This window comes from Micrasema longulum, unplaced genomic scaffold (assembly GCF_059751315.1).
Source record: "Micrasema longulum isolate JH-2025_06_02 unplaced genomic scaffold, ASM5975131v1 h1tg002355l, whole genome shotgun sequence".
NCBI lineage: Eukaryota > Metazoa > Arthropoda > Insecta > Trichoptera > Brachycentridae > Micrasema > Micrasema longulum.
In genome coordinates this window covers 55112-79290 of record NW_028279505.1, presented here as the reverse complement: position 1 = coordinate 79290, position 24179 = coordinate 55112, and the positions used below count along the sequence as shown (strand labels likewise).

Below are 24179 nucleotides of genomic sequence, written 5' to 3'. Positions count from 1 at the left end.
ACAATTCTTCACTGGTTCCGTATGCACCAGGAATATTCACCCCGCTCCTTGTAATTTACGAGAGAGAGCGGAACTAACCACAGACTGTAAACAAGGGATGAGGGAGACACTCACCCCTATACCCAGAAGTAGACGAGCATTATGGATATTAAAAGATACTTATGAAAACTAAAACCCACCACGTTTTTCTCTGATTGAAATAATCATTGCCGTGACAAGCGTTCCTGAAATGACTGCTTGCTTTTTTAAAGATTATTATTTTGTCCTGCATCGTGCAATGGTAAGCTAGACAGTTTATAATTCTAATATCATGAAGTAGTATTTCGAGCATTAAATCGATTATAATAAAAACATTATGACGTTACTTTTAAACGATTAAATCGATGAGTTTTTCTGCTTTTTGTTGTATCGGTTTTGCTCTTGCTAAAGCATCTAGGACATGCTCGACGGATGCACTTCCGGTTCCAACGGGCTTGTCCCCATTCAATCTGGAGGTACAGCGACGGTCCGCGAATTTCCACTTAAAAATAAAGCGTTTCTCTGTTATTGGTGGCGTCCGTCTACTCCCAACTGAAGGAATGTTTCAATCGGATATTAAGCTAATGACTTTAAATGCACTTTTTGATACTACCAGCGATGGAAATCTTCCCCTTCAGGGAGGGTTACCTTTCTTTTTTTTCCTTCAATCTGTCGGCGCTTAAAATCTTCTTGGGTTATCCCCGATCACTGGACTACACAGTTTTTATCAGATCATAGTAAATTTAATGACAAATTATTTTATAGAATTTAATATTGTTTATTCCCCTTCGCGCTACTGTGGATATCCTAATAAATCTTCTGAACACATCCTGTCATCTTGTCCCTTTCCCTTTCTTTATGATTACCGAATGGCTCTGTTATAGGTCCTGTCGGATATAAAGATCTGGTGGTTTCTAATAAGAATTTCAAGAATTTAAAAAAGTTTTGTAATCATTTCGGCAAATTGATCATGTCCAATCAATTTAACTCCAGTTAGTGGAAAATTCACTTCCCTCATTTCTCAATCCAATGAAGTGCATACTATGTTCTTTTGGATTACCTTCTTTCAGCACAAAGATGCTAAGTCTACTAAATTACAGAGAGCTCTTTCGGGCAGCTTTTCTCGTTCGGCATCGAGCAATTTTTCCGTGTTTGTGGGCACCGCCAAGGAGACTTATGTCCTCAAATGCGGTGTGCGGTATTTGGTGGGCAAACTGTATGAGTAACTTAGGTTAGTACAAATAAATAGTAGCTACTTAAATGGAGGTTCAATTATTAATGTTTTTTAAAGTGAATGTTCCTGAATATTGAACAAATCTAAAGTTTATTGATTTGATAAAAGTTGTAGCATTGGATATCACATTTGTATAGGATTCGATTTTCGACTGGGTCAATATAAAAATTGATCAGAAAAAAATGCGAAACTCATTAATCTACATAAATGTATTTAATGTGTATTTTTTTACTAAATTCATAATTGCTGTGTCGTATAATATACGCTACTTGTTGTGGATAAAAGAAATGATTTGTGTTTTTATAAATGTATTTTTACTACCGTAAATTAATGTTTTTTTAAAAAACAATTCTATTATAAAATCGCAATGAAAATAAATGGAAAACCCTAATTTAAATGACTTTTATGTATATTACGATTGATAATTCTAGATAAAATTCGATTGTTAGTAGATAATTATAACTTATATTTCCATAAATTAAAATACTCTCTTCATTTATATTTATTTATTTGACCAACTAGCGTTCTCCTTATCTAACTGGCATCATCAGACAAGATACATAAATCTACTTAACTGAAATTCTTTTTTTTTAACAATGGCATGTGAAAATGTCGTTTTTGTTCAAATTATGGAATGATTGTCCGAATGCAGTCAGAACGGTAACTTTTTTAAGCCCTTAGTGAATTCATTAGTTATTTTTTTATTATACTGGCACCACAAAGCATCTTACAAAACGCAGTCGTATTTCATATTGACAAAACACAGCGCACGTAATAACCTCGCAACCGCAAAAGAAAAGCTCTTTAAACTGACAGCGAGGGAAAACAAAACAAAGGCTTACGTTTTGTTTCAGGTCTTTCAAAAGGCATTGCCCTGGGCCTGAAAACTAGTTCCCTGTCTGACCGCAGGCTTCCTGCTGACGCTAGCGCCGCGACGCGATGCGATTTGTCAGCGTCTGTTTAGTTTGGAGTATCATAATTGCGTTATTTTCCGACGCTGTACCGGAGGCTGATTGGAAAGCGCCGATGAACGATGTATAATTATTCGGCTTGCTACATTCCGATCTTTTATGTTAAATGTCATTTTTAAAAGGAGAATTCGATAAAATTGAATATATTTTTTTTTAAATACAACCCATTTTTTGTTTTATGAGATCACTAAATCATTTAGATTGAATTTTATATGTTGTTGGTCGCTAATACTTATGATATCGTACATTCGTGTAACTGAATTTCGGTCTATCATATTCAGTTCTCCGTCGAAAATCGGTGTTTGTTATTAGCATAGTATTAATATATTCTCTTTGGAAAACAGCGAAGAAAGTTAAAAAATATACAAAAAAGCAAAATCAAAATATAAGCAAACATATTAGGCACTGTTTATTCTCACTAGGTATATTAAATCGTTTTTTTTTTCTTCAAACTATGAATAATAGAGAATTCGACAAACTTGAGGCATTTCTTATTTTATTTTATACACGGTATAACTTTATGGACTAAAATTTATTTTTATAAAATAATCCAAACATTTGAATATACTTTCAAAAGTTTGAAATGTGTATCTACACCCGATGTCCGATTAAAACATTTCAACTTTGTTTATAAGTGTTCTTAGCGGAAGTTCATTGTAATTTATTCTAAAAATGCAATACGGTTTCATCGCTTTCTCGACATCATCAATACTCGTTTAATATCACATCGCATTTTACTTGTTTAAACATTTAATTTCTTAAAAAACAACATAACAAATGAAGCGACCAAAACATCTTACATATTATGCATTATACTTTTATATGTTGTTTTATTTTATTTATTTAAATAAATAAAAATAAAATAAATAAAAAAAATAAAAATATGTTGTTAACATCTTTTACCTACCGATAGGATTTGATCAAAATGTCTTCAGGGGGATTTACAGGGATCACTTTGAAATAAAAATCCGCTAGCCTTTTTTCCCTGGAGAAATAAGCCATATTACTATTACTGTTTAAGTGATTCAGTTGCGTTTATATCACATTCTGTCTGGAAATATTTATTAAATTATTATGATTTTGATAAAAAAATTAAGACACTTATCATTTATCGTTTTGTTCTTAGAGGTTTAATAAAACTGCGTTTAAATGGAAATTTAAACTGCGTTCTACTAAATAATACTCCAATTAACCCTTGTTATAAGATTAATAAATATTTTTCTGAAACAAATGTTAACGATTCAGATCTTTAAATTTCGAGTTTACCTTGGCGCCACGAGCTAGTAAAATTGCAAATGCAGTCACCCATTCTGAATGTACGAGTATGTTTACAATTTGTCATGAGGGATTAAAAATATTACAATAGATTTTGTTTATGAACACAACACAAAATATTTCATGTAAAATGTAATCAAGTATTGATTTCAAATGATGTATTATAATATAATATAGGTGATTTATGTTTCAAGTCTAATAATAAATGCCAGACTGTTACGAATATGTGTAACAATCAAATATTAATTTATGTTGTACACCTACTATGTATATGACATATCTGTATACTTGCACTGTAAAAATCAACTGAGATAATATTTGAATTCATAACTCATTGCGTTTAGTATGAAAGAGTCTTTATTGTGAGACAGAAGTTTATTTTTTGAAAGATAACTTGTTTCGTGTTAAATTTCTAACTAAAACAAAGGCCTTTAGGGTACTATCGGATCGTAAGTTACCGTGAATTTTTTTTTTTTACAACCATGGTTCTACAACAACAACTACCACAAAGCATCACAACGTTACCCCGCAAGGGTAAGCAGAGACGATAGAACGCCATATCACTCTGTCTTGGCATACTTCCTCTACATTCATATATTTTCTCATGCACGCGCGCCGATTATTCCAACTTTTGACAAGTCCATCTTAAAGTGAATGTTGAATTTGGTCATTTCATGTCATTCTCGGTCTTTCTGTGTTTCTGCATCCATCAACATTCGCATTGTAAATCTTTTTCGCTGTCCATTTAGTCTACATGTTCGAACCAACGCTGGGCTCCTTTATTGATTTTGTCGATAATTCTTATCTCAGCCTTACATAATGTACGGATCTCGACATTTGTGTATCTATCGTACATAGTTTTACCAGACATTCGCCTACGAGATTGCATTTCGACAGCATACAGCCTACTTTCATCTCTGTTTTTCCAAGTCCATACTTCGCTCATATACGTTGATTTAAGCAGAGGAAAACTTGTCGACATCCGGTGCCCCCCAAACAATAGATTCGGAGATCGTGCTTTTGCCGTTGCCGGCCCCTCTGCCTGGAACCAATTGCCTTCAAACTTACGAATCATCGACAGTCCCAGTCAGTTTAGATCCTAACTAAAATTTTACTTCTTTAGTTTATCATACCCTCAATTTTAAATCAAAAAATATTATACGTTACTTAAGCTTAGTGTAAGTATAGGTAAACAATAGTGAAGCGCCCTTGAAGGGATCTCTCACAAAAATGGCGCTATACAAATCAGCCAAATATTATTTTTATACATCAGGGTCGGCACCAGGACTTCTTCTAACTGTGTGATAATTTCAAACACATCATTATTTTGCTCTTTAATACAGTTTTTTACGGCCCCTACAACTGTTACCATCACGCTATTTTCCTGTAGAAGTAGGCAGATAAAAAGTAACCCCAAACGCACTAATTTAAGCATAAAATCCTAGTTTCTTCCACTTTTATGCATAAATATTTACTTGTATACGTCATGCATCTCGTCCGATTATTTAGATATATGATTTTTGACAGGACTAGATGGTAAGGTGGGTAAATTTATATTAATTAATTCTACTCAAAAATTATTCCCTATAACTTTAAAACCGTTATGTTATCATTCAACTTGACACACGGCTAAGGCCATGCCTGTAATATAAAAAAAATGGTTCTAACTAAAATTTTATTTTCTGTGTTTGAAAAAAATGGTACCCCCGAATGTTTTTGGCTCAAAAACTGCTTTCGGATAAAAATCTTTAATAATGAAATCAACTCGAAAGTCCGTCACGGTCCTGAGATCTATTGCTGGCAAGGTCGACATAGGATATTGGTTCAATAAGTAGTTTTCAATGTCCTTAGACTGACACCTGAAGCGTAAAATGATTATCTTACCTGTGTGTAACAAATGACCAAGATACGCAACATTGGGTGCACCGATACGGCTGCCCTTTTCATCACCTGATGCAGATATGGGTTTCAAGAAACATGGAAAATATATATCCCAAAACATGTATTTAATGAAAAATACACGTTAGTCCCGATGAACCGCTATTCAAGCAATTTGCAAACAGGTTCAATATTTTGCTTAAAAAGCTATAGAAAAAGGATACAAATGCGAAAGTTGCAAGGATTTTTTTTCTGTTTTTCATTTTATTTATTATTATTATTATATATAGATAGATATTCTAAATTATATAACTTCAAATTACTAAATTAATATAACAGTGGAAGAGCTAGTCTCTTTTTTGGAAAATAACAGCTATAACATAAAAAAAATATAAAAGCAGATTGTATAAAAAAAACATGTATATTATATATTATATTAATCAATATTTTTTTTTTGTAAAACGTATATTTATAAACAGTTTAAAAGAAATATAGATTCATATACGTGCCTTCTGTAATTACCATATAGGCACAATAAATCAGTTATATGTAAATCAATACAAAAAAGATTTTTCTCCCAACCAATTGCGCAACACATAAAACATTTCATTTGACTATGAACGATTTTTTTGATCATTTAGCAACATATTGAACATTTTAGAAATGATGTGCTCTTAACGTTCTTTGACCTGACTCATTTTTCAATTAAGGTATAATTAAACCATCAGCCGAAGATAGTTATATTGCAATTGATTTTTTATTTGATGTAATACATATTAATGGTGGCTCAGAGTAATAACGCGCTACCGCTTAAAGAGCGACCCATACGTTCAAAAATTGACCTAGGATTATTAATCACAGTTTGCAACAAAACAACGGGCCGTGGGTACTCAGGTCAAGAATTGCCAAATCGATATTAATTTACATTTTAATTACTTTTAGATAAACCTATGTATTTATTTTTTTAAAATGTAGGTATTATTTATTTAGTATTGCAGTGTTATTCCAATTCGTATTTTAATAATTCTTCTTTTACTTTTAATTTACACGTCATTTATGAGCAAATTCAAGCACGGCGACGGAGGCGTCCGTCCGTTGCACGTCTTTTGTAAAACCAAACCAAAAATATGGAACGCTTTTGTTCCATACAATGCTCGTAGAGCTAAATAGCATTTCTTCTAGCGGGCATCGCGTTATTGCTCTGATCTGAAGATGATAGGTGGTGGTTAGCGTTAAGATTATTTTATTCGTTTTATAATATGGTTATGGTTGTGTTTTTTGAGTCCGGCGCTAAGTCCTGTACCAGGACTCCATAATAACGCAGGAGCAAACATGGCGTCAAAATACTAACTGAAGTGCACATAATTGCCGCCATGACAAACTGTCAAGAGAGGCTCATTAACATTTGCCATTATTATACTATGCTGTGCTCGTATCATTTTGTTATGTACGTGAGGTGCTGGATAATATGATGCATTGCCAACTTCATATTAAAAGCATTTTCACTGGCGTTAAATTTACACTCTGCTGTTTTGTGGCTCGCACAATTTGATATTCCCAAGTTCCACGAAACTATCAATTAGTTAATCTCTAAATGTTATTAATTATTTGTATATAACCACTTGCCAACCTTTCCGTGTCTATCGGTTTCGAGACGTACCCGTCTCTTCGTCAGGACACCAATTAAAGCAACATGCAAAACCCACTGTGATATAAAACCAATACAACATGCATTTTAATGCTCACATGCACTGATTAGGACAAACATGCACTGATTAGGTAACAAAAAATGTATGCTGTGAGAGAAATAGTTGAAAAAAGAGGGAAGGTATGAAAGGAGGGGCGTGAGTTCAATAGGTATAAGGTGACTATTACAATGGAACATCGTATAATGGGCTATTTTGAAAGGTTGTTTTAATATGTATTGATCAAATTGACATTATTTTTTAAAGCTTTTCTAATGTGGAAAATTTCCATATTATTTACTTTTAACCCTTTATCATTTATATGTAAGATTTTAACTTCTGTATCTTTATTTGTCGTAATTAAAATTTATTAGGTGATTTGCGAGTTCGGAGAAATTGTTATTATGAAGACACCTCATATGTTAATTTTACATAAACAAAATACTTAGTTATATTATTTAAGATGGAAAATCATAAAGTTAGTGCTTCGACTATGAATTTTAAAGCATTATGATTTTTTTTAATTCATTGCATTTTTGGAAGTATTTTTTTTCCATTGTTGTATGTGGTAACATTATTTTTTTTTCCGACTTCCCGGTAATTATATTTTCTTGTTTCAAAACAGTTTTTTTTATACACGAATTCTTCACCGAAAAAAAACTCATGTACAAAATTATGTTATATAGAACTTACATATAGCGTTAAAAATATTTTATATCAGATGTCAGATATTTTTTCTGTTTTAAAATCAATGTTGTAAGATCATTGCATCGATTTGTTTTTTGTTTTGTCTGTCATATGTGCGTCAAATAGTTTTAGTTCGAAATATTTTATTTGTTTTGTTATTTTACATATTAGAGGTATTTATGCTTTCTAAGATCAGACTGTAATTATATATATCGATTTTTTCAGCTCCCTTCCCAATGATAGTGCTTCCCGTAGCGGGGGGCTACTGGGCTGACGGGGCGGAGCACGGGGGGGCCCCAGCCCTTCCACCGAACGCCCAATGGAGAGCCAAGTTCGAGACCAACGACACAGCCAAATGCTACCGCAGGTTCTTCGTTGGCAGGGTAAGCAATCCGTATAACAAAAAACATTTTCTTTAGACTGGATAATGTATAATGGATAGTCAACCAATAAAAAATACTTATTCGCACGTCAATTTGTTGACAAAATAAAAGCCTTTTTCCTTTTGTTCTACTAAAAATCAAACGATGTAGATATTTATATAGATCATTATAAATTAATATTGAGCTCTAAATGTATTTATTAATTTTATTATTAAAGAACTCGTTAAAAACACATTTTCTAATGAAAATTCCTCTTCTGATAGCGCGCAGATGAATAATTTTAGCGTCATTATAAGTTGATGGTTTTTTTTTCTATTGCCTTAATCCTCGATCCAGGTAAATTGACAACAAAAATGTTATTACGTCTTATTTTTATAAGTTCAAAATCTAATAACGCTTACGCTATGGTAATACTCCCATAATATATTCGATTCGTCCTTCAATTCATACATCACGGTCGTGGTATAGAATTCCCGAATCATTCTTGTAATTATTTTCACTGTACGTTTTCTGTGTATTGTTTCCGCTTTGTTTATTCAAATTCGACTTCGTGCGAATCTTATATTTTGACTGATGTAATTAAGTTATTTTTATTCAGCATTATCATCGAGTCCTAAGGCACGTGCTGTGGTGACACTAAACACGGGGAAATATATTATTACTAGAGATGTAAAAACGATAAATCGATGAATTCAAAACATCGATTTTTCCGTTACTATTGAAAACTTTTTAAAAAATAAACAATTGTTAAAAACAGGTTCGTACCAGGTACCTATTTGATTTTTGTCTTTAAAATATCATATTTTTTTCCAACTCAACATGACGTTGGTCTCATGAAGTTGAGCAATGTGTCCATTTTTTTATTTTTATGAGTATAAACAATAAATAAATCATTATTAATATTTAAAGCATTAACTTTGTGGTCAAACATTTTAGTAAATGTTATTAAATATTTGTATTTAATTAATTGGTGTACTGACGAAAAGACGGGTACGTCTCGAAACCGGTAGACATAGAAAAGTCGGTAAGTGGGTATATACAAATATTTAATAACATTTAGTCATATTTATTTTTTGTTTACTGTACCCTGTGATCGTGCTCTTAAATACCTACATATGTATACGTTTTTAAAAAAAAAACATTTGACCGTTTTTTATTTAAACATTTTTTGCTTAAATATGTATATACTGTATGTATGAGATACAATATATTTTTATTGTGCCTTTATTTAAGTTTTGACCAATGAAGTGTTCAAATAAAAAAATAAACTAATGTGCATCCGTAAAATTCATAAATAAATGTATACTTACTTAAACATTACTTACATACAGAAATCGATTTTTTTAATTGATGTTGATACCTCGATTTCTCTGTGTATCGATATTTTGGCAGGCGATGTCGCATCCCTAACTAGCACTCGAGTAATTCGTAATCCAGTACTTCTGTCGGAATGTTTGCCTTCGAGAAGTCAAATATTTATTATTGACAGAAGCTGTTTATGCGGATCGTATTTAGCACACAGCTGGAGTTTTACAAATTTTACAGATTATTCCGATTTATTAAAATTAGTTCATAAAATTGGCTAATGGGTCAGACCAAAAAATTTTTACTATTCAAAACTTTTTTTTCATGGCAATTCTTTAATATAGTGCGCTTCTAAAAAATACTAAAATTTTACCTTCACAATGAAACACCTATAAGGAATAATTTTATAATCTTTGAGACGAATCATATTACGTACATAAAAAAAACACATATATACTTATATCATTTAGGTAGATACAGGGTATTGTTGTTATTGTGAGTAAATAAATAACAATTTAAAATTTCATCGTAATGAACAAAAAGTATATATGTAATTAATTTGTTAGATCAACTCAAAACTATTAACTTAAATCAAAAATGCGCAAAGGTGATTATTATTTTGTAAATCATAGCACAAAAACTGTGGCTTCGGAAAAAAATACATTTTATTATTGTGACGTAATCGGGAACCTAACCCAAAACCATGTTTGAATTTAAAGTCTTATCCTTTACCTGATGTTTCATAGCATAGCTAGATCTAAATTATAACAGAGAAAAAAAACATTTTTGAGAAGATAATATGGAAGTCTATGCATTTACAGGGCTTTATGACCTGTCATTGGCTGTTTTAAGGGGTTACTATACACACTGTGTAACATTCACGATTCTGCCTTTGTTTAAACATTCGCATTTCCTCAACTCTTCCATCTGTTGACTTTATGGAAGGGTTGAGGAAATGTGGACGTTCAAACATAGGCAGAATGGTGAATGTTACACAGTATGTAAACTGGCCTCTTAAACCATCTAATGACAGGTCATAAGCCCTGTAAATGCCTAGATTTCCATATTCTCTTCTCAAAAATGTTTTCCCTCTCTGTAGCAATTTGGATCAGAATAACTCCCCAGGAATGAAACCCAGCCTATCTGCAAACATTTGAACATACTCAAAATATTGTTGAAAGCATATCAAGCTCATTTTAATTATATTTTAGTATTGATTATTCGGTTACTGTAGAAAAAACCCCATTAATCATAACAGTATGTTGACCATCAATTATTCGCATTACAGTTGTATATTTTCCCTCCATCTATCTAGTTTATATTTTACAATAAAATTTTGACGATCTGTCCAACTATTCCCTTCCAAAATATAATAAAATCCATATAATATTATTTCAATACATTATGTGCTTAAAATGTCCATCAAATTTTATTAAAGGAAACTTATTGTAGCACAAAAATACATCAGATGAGCATATGAAAATTTAACTGAGCACTTTGTAGACGAGCATTATTATGTTTGTAGAGTAAAATAAAAATAGACCGTAGTCAAAGTTGCTTTAAATGTGTTATTCGCAACAAATACTGTCTGTAATATCGAGTAAACATTTATTTAGTTTAATAAATTGTAATTAAAGTAATACTCAAGAAGACCATACTTTTAATTTAAAAGGATTACTTTTTTTATTTGTACGCTCTTTATTCCTAAATTCATTCGTTAAAAAAATCTTTCAGCAAAATTTTACTAGTATGTCTTTCGCGTAATGACGATAGTTTTGTTTTATTAGTAAACCGATAGGACAATGTATAAACTCAGCTTATACCCGCCAAGTACTTGGCTGTTATGAATTATCATTATATCACGTACTTGTGAGATATTGCCTTAGTGTGGCAGAATTTACTGCTAAAAGTGCTGTTAAACTCCCAACTAGAAGATGATCTGGAAACTTCCAGACGCGTTCCTTACATTCTGGTAAGTTCTCGCGAGCCACGAACGACGCTAAGTTTTTCCTCCATTTTAAATGTCGGCTGAAGTTTGTTATTAATTATTTTAGACCCTCGAGACTTTATTACGGATAATTTATGGCGGTCAAACTATCCACCTATTTATTCATGTCTATGCCATTAATATAATATTAACTATTTTGTTTTTTCCAATTCATGTTACAGCTTAATTTTAAGATGAATTTTTCTAAAGTGTATTTTTTAAAACAAATAAAAAAATAATATTTTGCTGATTTATATAACCCCATTTTTGTGAAATATCACCTCAAGGGCGCTTTACAAATGTATACGTAAACTTACATTCTAACTAAACAGAAATTAAATGTTATGTTTTCTGATTTAAAATTGAGGGTATGATAAACTAAAGAAGTGAGATTTTAGTCGGGATCTGAACTGACTGGGACTGTCCGGCAACGGCAAAAACACGATCTCCGAATCTAGTGTTTGGGGAGCGCAGGATTTCGACAAGTTTTCCTCTGCCTGAATCAAATGCTGACCTGAGAGTAGATTTTCTTTGACGTGTATTTCCCCAAATACATAGGTCCGATAGGTATCTTGGAGCCGTGAAGATATTTGAATACTGTCCAGCAAACCTTGTATTTCATTTTCCAGTGCAAATCTCGAAGATGTTGTGAGATCTGAGAATATGTTTTTACTCCCGTAATAAGCGTTGCTAGTGCATTGTAAACATTGGAAGCATACAGAATATCGTACATATTTATTTATTTATTTACATAAGTTTATTGTACATTATTTGAAACAATAAGTCCCAACTCCATGGGACTAAAAGTCATGTGTTGAGACGAGACGAGCAATTATATGACACAGACACATGAGTATATCACCACAAATATAGGATTAGAAACATAAAAAATATTAAAAAATATTTTTTTAAAACATATTCGGCACATCAATATGGTAAACAGTAAACTCAAGCATTTGGAAAGTCATCAAGGAGTTTCCTATTCAAATCCCTCCCACTAAGGAAAATCCAAACCTTAACTCTTTTCTTAAAAAATGTTTTTTGTCCTTGAGAGCTTAAAGCGTTCTTACAAAGTATTAAACACTCTCGGTGCGATAAATGAGAGATGTCTCTGAGCAAAAGTCGTACGGGTTTTGGGTATGACTTAATTCATGCTCCGGGAAAACCTTACACGGACATTCTGCTGAGACCTCTTCTTATTGTTTGACCAGAAGTGTGTAAGTGCTTCTTTTAGGTACAGTTGTCTTATATCCAGCACCTTCATGTATTGGAACAGCTGTTTTGACGGGTATGTTGGAGGGCGCCGGAACATTATTCTCAATAATAATTTCTGTGAAATTAAATGAACACCCGGACTGAAAGAGTTAGTATTAATTTATGTTTAATAGGGAACATATAGGTTCGTTGCTATTTAAAATGTACAAGGTTTATGTTAAGGACATCGATGTCGTTAGCGTATCGGTTCGCATGTACATGCATCCGTACCACTGGTGAATTCGCGCTGTAATTAGTCGAAAGATTGGCCAAATATGACAAAAATGTTCATGCGATTTTGAATAACTGCTAGCCGACTGAAGGTAGTTCCGAGTTGAGACATAAATCCTAAGAAGAAGCTTCCAAAAGCGGTTTATACATTTCCGTCTACCCGTCTCGTCGATACTCCTCCGGAATGTATAATCCGCCAAATTTCCTGTCAGATACCCGACTCCCTGTACCTTTTATGCTTTTCTCCATAAAGTCACGATCATTATGTCTATAATCATTGTTTGGTGCAAAACTTCGCTCGTTCGGAATCTTGTTTGAATAAATAATATACTCGGCCTTACAGAGAAGCCATTTGATATCGGATCTTAGGAGATACTTACAAAGAAAGTATAACTCTAATTTGTGCGTGACCGCTCAGCCGAATTTCGTTCTCGGTTAAATTTATCACTGCTCTTCTTGAAGATGTAAAATACTATCTCGAGCTCTGGCGATATTCAACTTTGTAAGTTAAACTCTTCCGAAAAAGTTACCATAGATTCTTTTCTACGGTAGATGTTAACTTTTATATTATTTGAATTTAAAAGCTTCAGAAAAGTTAATTTCCTCTCTTTAAATTCAATAATTACGATAATATTGGTAACTTTTATAATTCAAAGAAGCGTTATGAACCAAAGAGCGTCGGTTTTTCAATTTTGCGATTTCCTTTGTGGAATGGTCCATAGCTTATTTTACGCACAGTGAGTATAATATTACTGTTCGCAAGATCGTATTGTATAGAATACACAGTTAATATAATGTGTACATTGTACGTGTAGAAAGTAATGATACATTGCGATGATTCATGAAAACACTGATGCTGTTTTTTGCTAATTTAACTCTGGCCAATAACAACAGACGGAGAGAAAGTGTTGGAAGCAGTAAGTTGCAATAAAGCACTGTAATTATATGCATACTAAGAAAGGGAAACCACTGCTAATGACACACTTATACTTTTTACAAATTTACAGCACATTCATTTAACGCGACTGCATTAGAAAATTGATCATAATTGTTTTTAAACAGAACAACACGTTTCGTTTTCTTTACTTTATTTCAGTATATTTTAAATGTTTTATTTATCGCAAGTTTCTCAAAACTTCTCAAGTTGAAATTGCAAAAAAAGCCAATATTTAAACAGCGGAATCAAATTCGTTTCCAATATTTAGTATGCTCGGAAAATAAGCATCTGGGTGTTTATTTTTCTTCAGCCAAAACACAAATCGTCGAATTAATCAACTACATTACTCGTGTTTATTTTACTACCAATTTGCTCATTAGCCTACTACCTACCTATTTTTTATTACACACTGCAATTGATATTTGAAAATCGTACTGACCTTGATCCTTAGATTGAGTTCAAATCAATTATTGTAAAAATAAAGTCCATTTCAAAATTATGGATCTTATTACGTTATCTTTACCACTTTCGCTCCCATTTCATATTGTATTAAATCTGCCAAAGCTTTCATGAAGATAGGTCGTTGCATTGGCACAGTGCCGAATGCCGAAAATTCTTCCTAAAAGGAATAGAGTAAAAACTTCATTAATAAACCGCATTGCATAACAATGCATTGTGCCAAATGGGACACACACTTTGCAGTAGAATAAATACATTGAACTTGTCTGCTACTTTACGAAATTTACTAAATTTAACCAAAATAAATAAGGACAAAGCACTATCTGAATGTGTGTCAGCTCGTATCTTATATAGTAAGCGTTGATAGATATTACTCCATGTGTCATATTTGATTAAATGGCAATTATTTTCCTCTCGCTTAGATCAATCATGTTCTCAAGCCATCAGCAGTGTCTGGTGCCGGAGGCTGCGAACTTATTTATTCCTCTGAGAGTCCTCGATTTATTTAGTACTGCACCTTACAATTACGAGTCTCATGCAGATTTGAAAGTGATTTTCGCCGTGTACGGTAAAGTAACTGCATGGCCACACAGCACCTCCTTAAGAGGTTCGACTAAAATAGACCGTCGTAATTATTAGGATCATGCAAAGCGGTCAAGGACTTAAGCAAACGTAGATGCCGCGTTATTTCACACTACTCTCCTCTTTAGCAACTCAAACATGGAAGTATTTTACTCACATAAATGAAAAAAAAATGTATTCTTACTTTTGTTTATAAAAGTTATCTCTCGTGTCTAGTCACTGTGTCATATTAGTTAACGACTTTCTTGAACTAACTTATATGTTACATCATCAATTTTTAATAAATGTACTTTAACACAATTTTTTACTAGACATTATATTGTTAATTATAAAGTACGATGAATACACTAACAACGAATTCATTGCACCATTTTTTTTTTAAATGGCTTCCACAAATTTAGAAATATGTAAAAAAAATGTATTATCTTATTATTTTAGAGAAGAAAATAAATCTTTCCTGTATTAAGAAATTCATGTTTTTAAAATAGTTTTCTCGTTTATTATTTTAATTTAATGTTGAATTTTTATGTTTATTTTACAATGGTGATTTCTGACTCACCATCGTAGAGATACGATTAAAATTACCTTAATTCATTAACTAGTCGACGAAGTCCATATTTATCGATTTCGTTTATTAAGCTGTATGAAAATCAATCAAAACAGATGATTTGTAAAGGTAATATTCTAAGTGTCGTAGTATTAGCGACACCTAGGGCAATCGATTATTACTGGCAAAGGTTAACTACGGAACTCGTAAATATTCGTCATAGGTCAGATTTGATCAGAGGCTTGTACGAAACGAAGCGTGATGGTCGTAAACTGTGTCATTACCGTGAGTCGAAATAGTCTCCTAATTAATTAAACGGAAAACTCTCCTTTCTCACAATCAGGGGCTGTTAGCTGAAATTCGTACAAGGTTGTATCAGGGGGTAGACAAACCTTGTAACTTGTTAACGTACCTACCTTCATTTATAGCTGGTACGCAATTTGTTCTTCATTTTATGGCAACTAACACACTGATTTATAATCATGTAAATAACTAAAGCCTACACACAATCATATTTAAGTGTTTTCACGCCCGTTAAAAACATATTATTTTTTGAGTAATTCTGAAATTTGGTGAAGTACGAAGTTTTTCAATGATGATATAAAAGAAATATCAAATCAAGATTCTGTGCAAAACATGTAGGTGCCGAAAATACAACATTTTATTATTTTCCGTTTTTATAATGTTATTTATTTAAATCGTAAAATTATTTACGCTTCATGCATAGTGTAAAATGTGTTGTAAACCATCGTGTGCTAGAATTATAATAATATTAAATGTAAGAAAATTGTATTTATGGGGGAAAAAAATAGAGATTTTTAACCATAAACCTAACCTGTTCTGTTAGATATAACTAACAAATTTGGTTTTTTCCATCAAGTATAATTTATAGATTTATAGTAGTATGCTAGCTTGTCACAAAAATTTAACGTGTTGATTTTTACAAATGTAATCATGTTAAAAAACGTTTTTTCATTTTTATTATATAAATAAAAGACGAGTGATACCTTAATCCACAAATTGGAATATCCAGTGACCGGTTTCATCGCTTTCGCGACGGTTTTTTATTTTTATACTTAAACTCATTAAAATATCATTATATCAACTCATTAGTTTACCTGAAAAAAAATTGATAATGATCCTTAAGATAAAAATAACTTTATTTAATTTACTTTCATATAATTTTGAATTCTCTATCATTATATCTGTTTTGTATAAATACATTGATCTCCTTAATAAAGATTCCAGTCTCGAAGATGCCGCGAAAGCGATGAAACCGATCACTGGATATTCCAAATTTGTGGATTGAAGTATAACTCGTCTTTTATTTATATAATAAATTACAATGAAATTCCATGAAGAATTTTCACTTACAAACTGGTTTTTTTTAATATTTGGATTGTATGTAGACACCTCCTACAACCAACGCAGCAGCCTTAACAATTAGTCAAAATAAATTAATTATTGTTCATTTTGATTGAGTACTATCGCTGTGTAGCATGTTTTCCATAAGCTTTGGACTGTCAAGAACTCGGTGTAATTATTTACCGTGCTAATCAGAATTCCAAACGAGACTCTGCACACATTTGCGCAAGAGAGATATTGTTAACCTCTGCAATTCTATATACAATAACTACACCCATTTACGGACGCTTACAGGTCCTTAGTGTGCCCCCTCTTTTGTGTGGGTATTTTAAATTTCGCACGGTAAAAGAAAAATGTCGGAGATCAAAAATAATATCTAAACGATTTCCTCTTGTAGTATTCATAATAAATCTTGGGCCGTCCGATACTTTTGTTGGAACGTAATATCCTTTTGGAAAATGCGAATATAGCCCATTGTCCGTAAAATGAACGTGAGAAAAGCCCGCCCGAGGGCAACAGCGCACAGAAAATGATTTTCTTTAAGCGATAAACGTAACGGTTACGAACATGTACAACAATAAATGATTGTTATGGATATTTTTGGTTAAATGTTAGTAAGCAAAAAATTTATTTAAATCAGGTTTTCATTGTGAATATCTGTGACGATAATTGTCACCAATTTATAATTAAAACGACAAAATTTAAATAATAATAAATTAACTATTTTTTTATATTCATCTCTTTCTCATAATAGTTAGTAATTTAGGAAATATGTCTTCGGATTCGGTACCAAAATGTTTATCAAACGTCAATATTACTTTTCAGTTTCCTGGCATCGCCCTCAATATAGTACAAATGTGTTCAATAATACAATTAATGTTAATCGAATATTTTGTTTAATTAATGTCTGATCAATTTCAATATTTTCTTTGTATTAATACGAGATATATATTAATTTTTACCCGGCTTTACTGGTATTGGGTTAAAATCAATTTTCATCGGTTAAAAAAACAGTATTTTCCTGGTAGTTTTATTTAGATACCTAACTATGTCATTCCATCTTAGAATAGAGAACAATTTTGAAATTTCATTTCGCTATTACTTACAGTTAGTGGGTTGTATTTTATATCAAAGAAGCCCAAGAAAATTTTGGCTTGACAATATCACCACGGTAGATCTAAAATGGAATTTTAAAACCTGCCAATGATAGGTCATAGACACTGTAAATGCATAGACTTCCATGTTCCCTTCTCAAAAATGTTTAACCTCTCTTTTGCAGTAAATTAAAATTAATTCTTAGTTTCACGTCGGCACGATTTACCGTTAAAGAGTTCGATTAAAGAAGAGGTCTGAACATGTTTTGGCTTGAATACAGCATGTTTAATCAAGTAATAGTTTTAAAAATGTTAATTCTTTATATTATCTGGGGTGCTATTCTGAATCTTCTTTAGAAATTATTTGGGTTTTTTTTATTTTTTACATGCGTTAACGCTTAGCTTCATATCTGGCCACACTGATGATTAAACGTCAAATAAATATGAACTCTGAAACCAAACCTGATGATTTTCATTAAGAACATTATTGCGACCTCAATCATAACCTAAAACACTTAATTAGATTGAGTTGACCAAACCGTATTAGTTTTTTCCCGTTTTTTTAAAACAGACCGTTTTATACATCATTTCAAGATGAATCATCAGTGAGGCCATTATATGAAGCAAAGTTTCGTCGGATTCAAAAAATAAAAATCCGATAAAATTTTAGCTTTAAATCAGTACAGTCAATCTAGTAGTATTACGTTATTTTAATTTTTAAAAAATAAACTCATTATGTTAGTGCCAAGCTTGTGTTTGAGATGCTTTTTGATAAATGTAATAATGATAAAAATTTCATGGAATAAATCCCACTTCAATACCTATGCTATATAAATATACATGTAGGTAATTCAAAACAACAAAACTTTTTTTATCATTTCAATTATATTTTTTACATTATTCACGAAATAATCTTCATGTATATGTATATGTAGGTAATTCTCAAAAATATTTCAATGTGTTCCTTCACGCAACTCTTAACTAATTATAAAATGAGATAATTACCATTAAATGTAAAAACCTTGGGTTATTATTGTAACATAAAGAAATAAAATATAGCCACAGGTAATATATAAAAAATATTTGTTTGGTATAAATGGCGGGGTAATTATTTTCAGTGTAAAATTACAAGGGACGATATTCACATTAAATCTTTTAATTATTTTAGAAGCAAATGATCCTTTGGCGTGAGATATGTCCGTTATTTAATAATTCAAAGAGTTTTAACTCTTTCATTCCCAATCTCAATGAGGAAGTTCAGGGATTTTTTACTATTTTTTTATATTTTAATAGACTATGAAACTAAGCAATTTTTTTTTTCAGTTTTTATATTTCGTGTATCAGCGCTACGATTTTTTTATGTTTCGTTTTTCTGAAATAACTCCGCGTGTGACGTCAGATGTTCTTTTTCGCTTATTCTCTATCAGTTCTGCCCATTGGTCCATTCGCGGCAAGCAAACCGGAAATCTTCCATAACTCTTTTATCGTTAGTTGATTCATATGAGCCAGTGACGTCGTTCATAGTAGTCCGTTTTTATCGAAATGTATTTTATTATTTTTTTGTACATTTTTAGGAAACTTTGCCGTACAATTTAATGCTCCAATTTTTACCGCGAGCAAGAAAACATTCATTGCATCCAATTTCCCGTAGGGCTGAAGTTCCTCATTGTAAATGTACATATTGTACATGTATGTTTATGAGTGCATTACAAGTGCCCTGATTTTCAAGCTAGCCTGGACAAGTTCACAAGCATGGATTGTTCCTGGGCCCCGATTAAAATGGGAAGTTAACAGAGTTATCTTCGACTGACTATAAAATAAATAAAAAGTAAGGTACAAAATTGTGTATATTTGTACGAAAATTTTTAATATCTTCATCGGTAACATGTAATTTAACATGTTTAGGAAGAAAAAAAAGCACATTCCATTTTTCATACCGAAAACTTTACTTTGTAGATTAAATTGAAGATAACTGTTGCCATTGTAATGGGGCTCAGGGCTGGTATTCTGAATGGAATTGCGCGCGAAGAGAACGCTTTGCTAGCGTGTATTTAGTTCGGAAAATCTCGTTATAAATGCGTTTTCCACGGGCGCAATTCCGTTCAGAATACCAGCCCTGGGAGTGTCACTATAAGCCAAACTGTCTTTGTATTTAATAAACTTATGTTTAATATATTTTTTCTCTGTGTCCGGGCGGATGAAGAATACAATTATGTATGTAAAATAAACCTAGAACCCTCGACGAGTACTTTCGACTTACTCGGTTACTCTCGGGTAAAAATCCTGAAAACGGAAATGGGATGGGGATAAGTCCGCCACGTAGTGTAGTGGTTGTCGTCTTCGCGTACCATTATTGAGACGCCTACCGTCACAGATTTTATTTTATTTAATACAAGCTTTTAAAATGGAATATCAGCTGCACGAAAGTGAGCATTTTCGACTCCTGTTGGTGTTCAATCGAGGAAATAAATGAGAAAACAAATAAAGATAAATAAGGAGAATTAGTTTTAAAATAATGAAGGAGAATTATCGGGATCGGTATTAAATAAGAACGCCTTTCTCGAAAACCGCCATGAAAATTTAATTTTAAAACTTTCGCTTCAAGTATTATTCTAATGAAGACTAAAAGAAGACAAATTAGTCAATAATGTATTCTTCTTTATTTCCTCGATTGAACAGAAGGGGAGTCGAAAATGCTCACTTTCGTTTACTTGACATTCTATTTTGAAGACTTGTCATCAAATAAAATAATATTTGTAACGTAAAAGCAAATACAATTTCTTATAGAGCAGATATATTTTATTCGAATAATGCATAAACTATACATTTATTTAAACTTTCGATGTTCATTTAAAAATTTGAAAAAATCGGACCCACTCATGTTAACAACGAATATTTTCTCGTTCATTCCGGTTCTGAAAGCGTTACCTTAATGTTAAGGCCGTTGGTGATTTATTCGAAAAATCCTTCCCCGCTTCTCCCACCGCCGCAATAAGGATAATTTAAGACTATCATGTACAATACTAATTTATTTGGCGATCAATAATATTTTGCCCTTGACATGAAGGCTAGTACTTTAACTGACCTCACGAAGAAAATTTTTCATTAGAACATCTTATTTAGCCTTTTGCCGGAGTTCTAATTTTTTTTTTTCGAACATTTCCATGTTTATAATAATATTTCATCTTTGCTTAATACCATAGCTCTTCAAATTTCAAATTTAACCTGCGAATTACATCAATATTTTTTCTTCGCGCGAGTTTACAAATATGTTGGGAAAATACGGTCGTGTATGATATGAAAAACAGAATATATACATCGTCGACATGACCAGACTTAAGATTTAGGTTTATCTGATCATGCCACGTCTTCCTTGGTCGTCCTCGTCTCACGTTGCCGTTCATTTTTGCCATATATACTTGTTTTTACAATTCTTTCGTCGTCCATTCGTTCTACATGACCAAACCATCTCAGAGACCCTTTCTTAATCTTATGAATTATACTTAACTCAAATTTACACTCTCGCCTGATTTCATCATTCGTAACCCTGTCATACATTGATTTCCCACTCATTCGTATTTCAAGAGATCGCATTTCAACCGCGTTCACTCGGCTTTCATCCTTCCTCTGCCAGCCCATGTTTCACTTCCATACATAAGTGTTGGGACAAAAACTCCGTTGTGCTAAATAAATCAATAATGGGTTATTCTTTTTGACGTCAACGCAATTATTATAAAATTAGTATTGTAACTATGGTAACGAATTTTTGCATTTAAATAAAGTCTTTTTCCATATTTTCCTTTAAATTTTTAAGGGCAACGCAATCTCGCAAACGTGGGGAACAAGGTGTACCTACGTCTTTTTTTAGGCGAATGATTGCTCTGTTGTCTACTTTGAGTAAAATAATGATGGAGTACACGTTTGAAAATAATTACTTTCTGTTCTATTTCTATATTAGCGTGTCCGTGTGTTGTGTTCTGTTCCCATGGCATATTACTCACAATGAAACAATGCCGAGTTCAATATTCATTTGACTACGTGTAGGTGAAGAATGTTGCCAACAAAGTAGGTACTGCATTGTAGTTGTAGATGTTCTAAACGATTGCAAAAAAAAACAACTTGTTTTGTTCCTGAAGCCTCCTTTGCCAACTGCCAACAACCAAATGAAGAAAACGACCGTTAATAATAACATTTTTTAAAATTATTTAATATTAAAGAATTGATTTATTCCGACTGTCTTTAAAAATATGGACATTTATCCTTTTAATGATTTTCGCAGAAACGTGCTTCTAAGAGTACGAAAAATGATAAATACGCATATAATCGTAGTTCATTTTTCAAACATTTGAATAGGGAAATATCACATACTAGGAATACCGATAAAAATATATGAAATGGATTTAGAATAATTAATTGTATTTTCAAAATCAATATGGATATTGTGGAGATATGTTTTCATACATAAATGAAAAAAATAAATTCAATAAAAATACGTTGCTAAAAAAACGCGTCGTGTTTGGCCTTGGTTGTTGTGACGAAGATTCGTGATAACTTTCTAAACAAATTTCAATGGCCAGGAACAAATAAACATGAATCGTGACGTATTAGGGACGTGGCCAATGGAATGACCGTTTTTCGCGGAAATTCAAAATTACAAATGTAAATATATTTTTCATGATACTAATAATTAGCAAAACAATTATTTTTACTGGACAATATTTCATAGACCTTTCTTACTTTAAAAATGTTAAAAAACTGATATTTGTCTATAATAATATAACGTTTTAGGATTCATGATTTCAATTTTTCTCATGTTTTTCAAATCTAAGGTAACTCTGTTAAGGTATAATCAGATAAATAACAGTTAACATTCTCATGCAATCATCTTACTAAAATCTTGGCTTATTGATGGCTTAATTCACTCTGTACGTTCTCATTTCTTCATCGCACAATGTTGAATAGTGAATATCAAACAGTTATTGGAATTCATCACGTTAATTGGTCCCTTTCATCGCTCGCTTAGCGCGATATTTAGTTATTCCGTCTCGGCGATAAATATGAGAAAAGTGTGTTTGCGTGTGTTTTGGGCACTCAAGATATAAGGAACGTGTTACTATGTCGGTTCACCGATTATAACATGATTTACCGCCAAGAGTTTGACTATGATTCAGGTCATGACCGCCATTTTAGATCGAAACACCGAAATAGGGGCAAAACAATACATCTACGTTATTCCTGCGAAAAACATAACTATGTATTTAACCGCTGTTTCATGGAGAAAACAATGCTATATTTTATCCAAATATACATTCATTTGCATAAATATCTAGTGGTATCATAATACAAGTCGGTCTTTAATTGGCGATTAAATCAAAATTATGTGTTCTTACAGTTACCGTATTTTTATAAGTATCTAACTCTCATCTGTAAAATGCTTTCTAAAGGGGATTACACTTAATGGATATTTCAAAATATCCCTAGATCTTCTAAAACATCTTTGTCGCGAGCATTTCCCATTTAATTTGCCGCTGTAACGTCTCTGTCTACTTTATTGTTGGCAACATTTCTTTCAGCTTTGTCATATTTGAAGTGCGTCATATTCATGAAATATCCTCTCACATCACCTGAAAAGGGAGGCACTTCACCCACACTTACATTCGGTTCAAACAAAAACCACTTATGTACCTCCTCACTCCTCACACTCCTTGTTGTTTGAATCTCCTGCATAAAATGGTGAAAAACCGGAATACCAAATCCTCTCCACTGACTATGTTCCGCTATCTATATTGTTTCTCTTTTTACCTTCGGGGCAGGTTTACGCATAAACAGACCTCGGGCTAGGTCTGACAATTTGCATACACAAGCTCACATAAAATTATTTACCTAAGAACACGATCTTCAAAATGGATGCCGATGAGTCACGCCTGCTTAGTGTGTAATGCGCTTCACTAAATTTTTACTTCGAGATTCTCTAAAACTTGTATTTAATACGATTTAAAATGTACTTGTTATTTCCATTCTTTTTACATACTTTAAAAATGTAATTACAATAATTGCATTACGTTACTTTTTTCGAATAAATTGGCCGAATTCATCCGTTTCGCAATGCGTAATTACGTAATTGTACCTTCCATAAAATTAGAATAGATTATACTGTTTGTGTTATACCATTACCAGTCTGTCGTCCATCGACTCATACAAATTACCAATATTAATCCATTCAACATTGTCTTGTAAGTGACAGATTTTTGTTACTTACGAATGACATTGAATGGATATGCAGTTGC

At 32.3% G+C, this 24179-nt stretch overlaps 1 protein-coding gene across 1 annotated transcript in view; it reads left to right on the top strand.

Annotated features, from left to right (window-relative positions):
- The window catches only part of RapGAP1 (Rap GTPase activating protein 1), a 74059-nt gene that overhangs the window by 7773 nt on the left and 42107 nt on the right, over positions 1 to 24179 (top strand). Inside the window, exon 2 of the mRNA XM_088240135.1 lies at positions 7974 to 8131. Within this exon, the coding sequence (XP_088096261.1) occupies positions 7974 to 8131 (158 nt within the window). The remainder of the gene's footprint in view (positions 1 to 7973; positions 8132 to 24179) is intronic.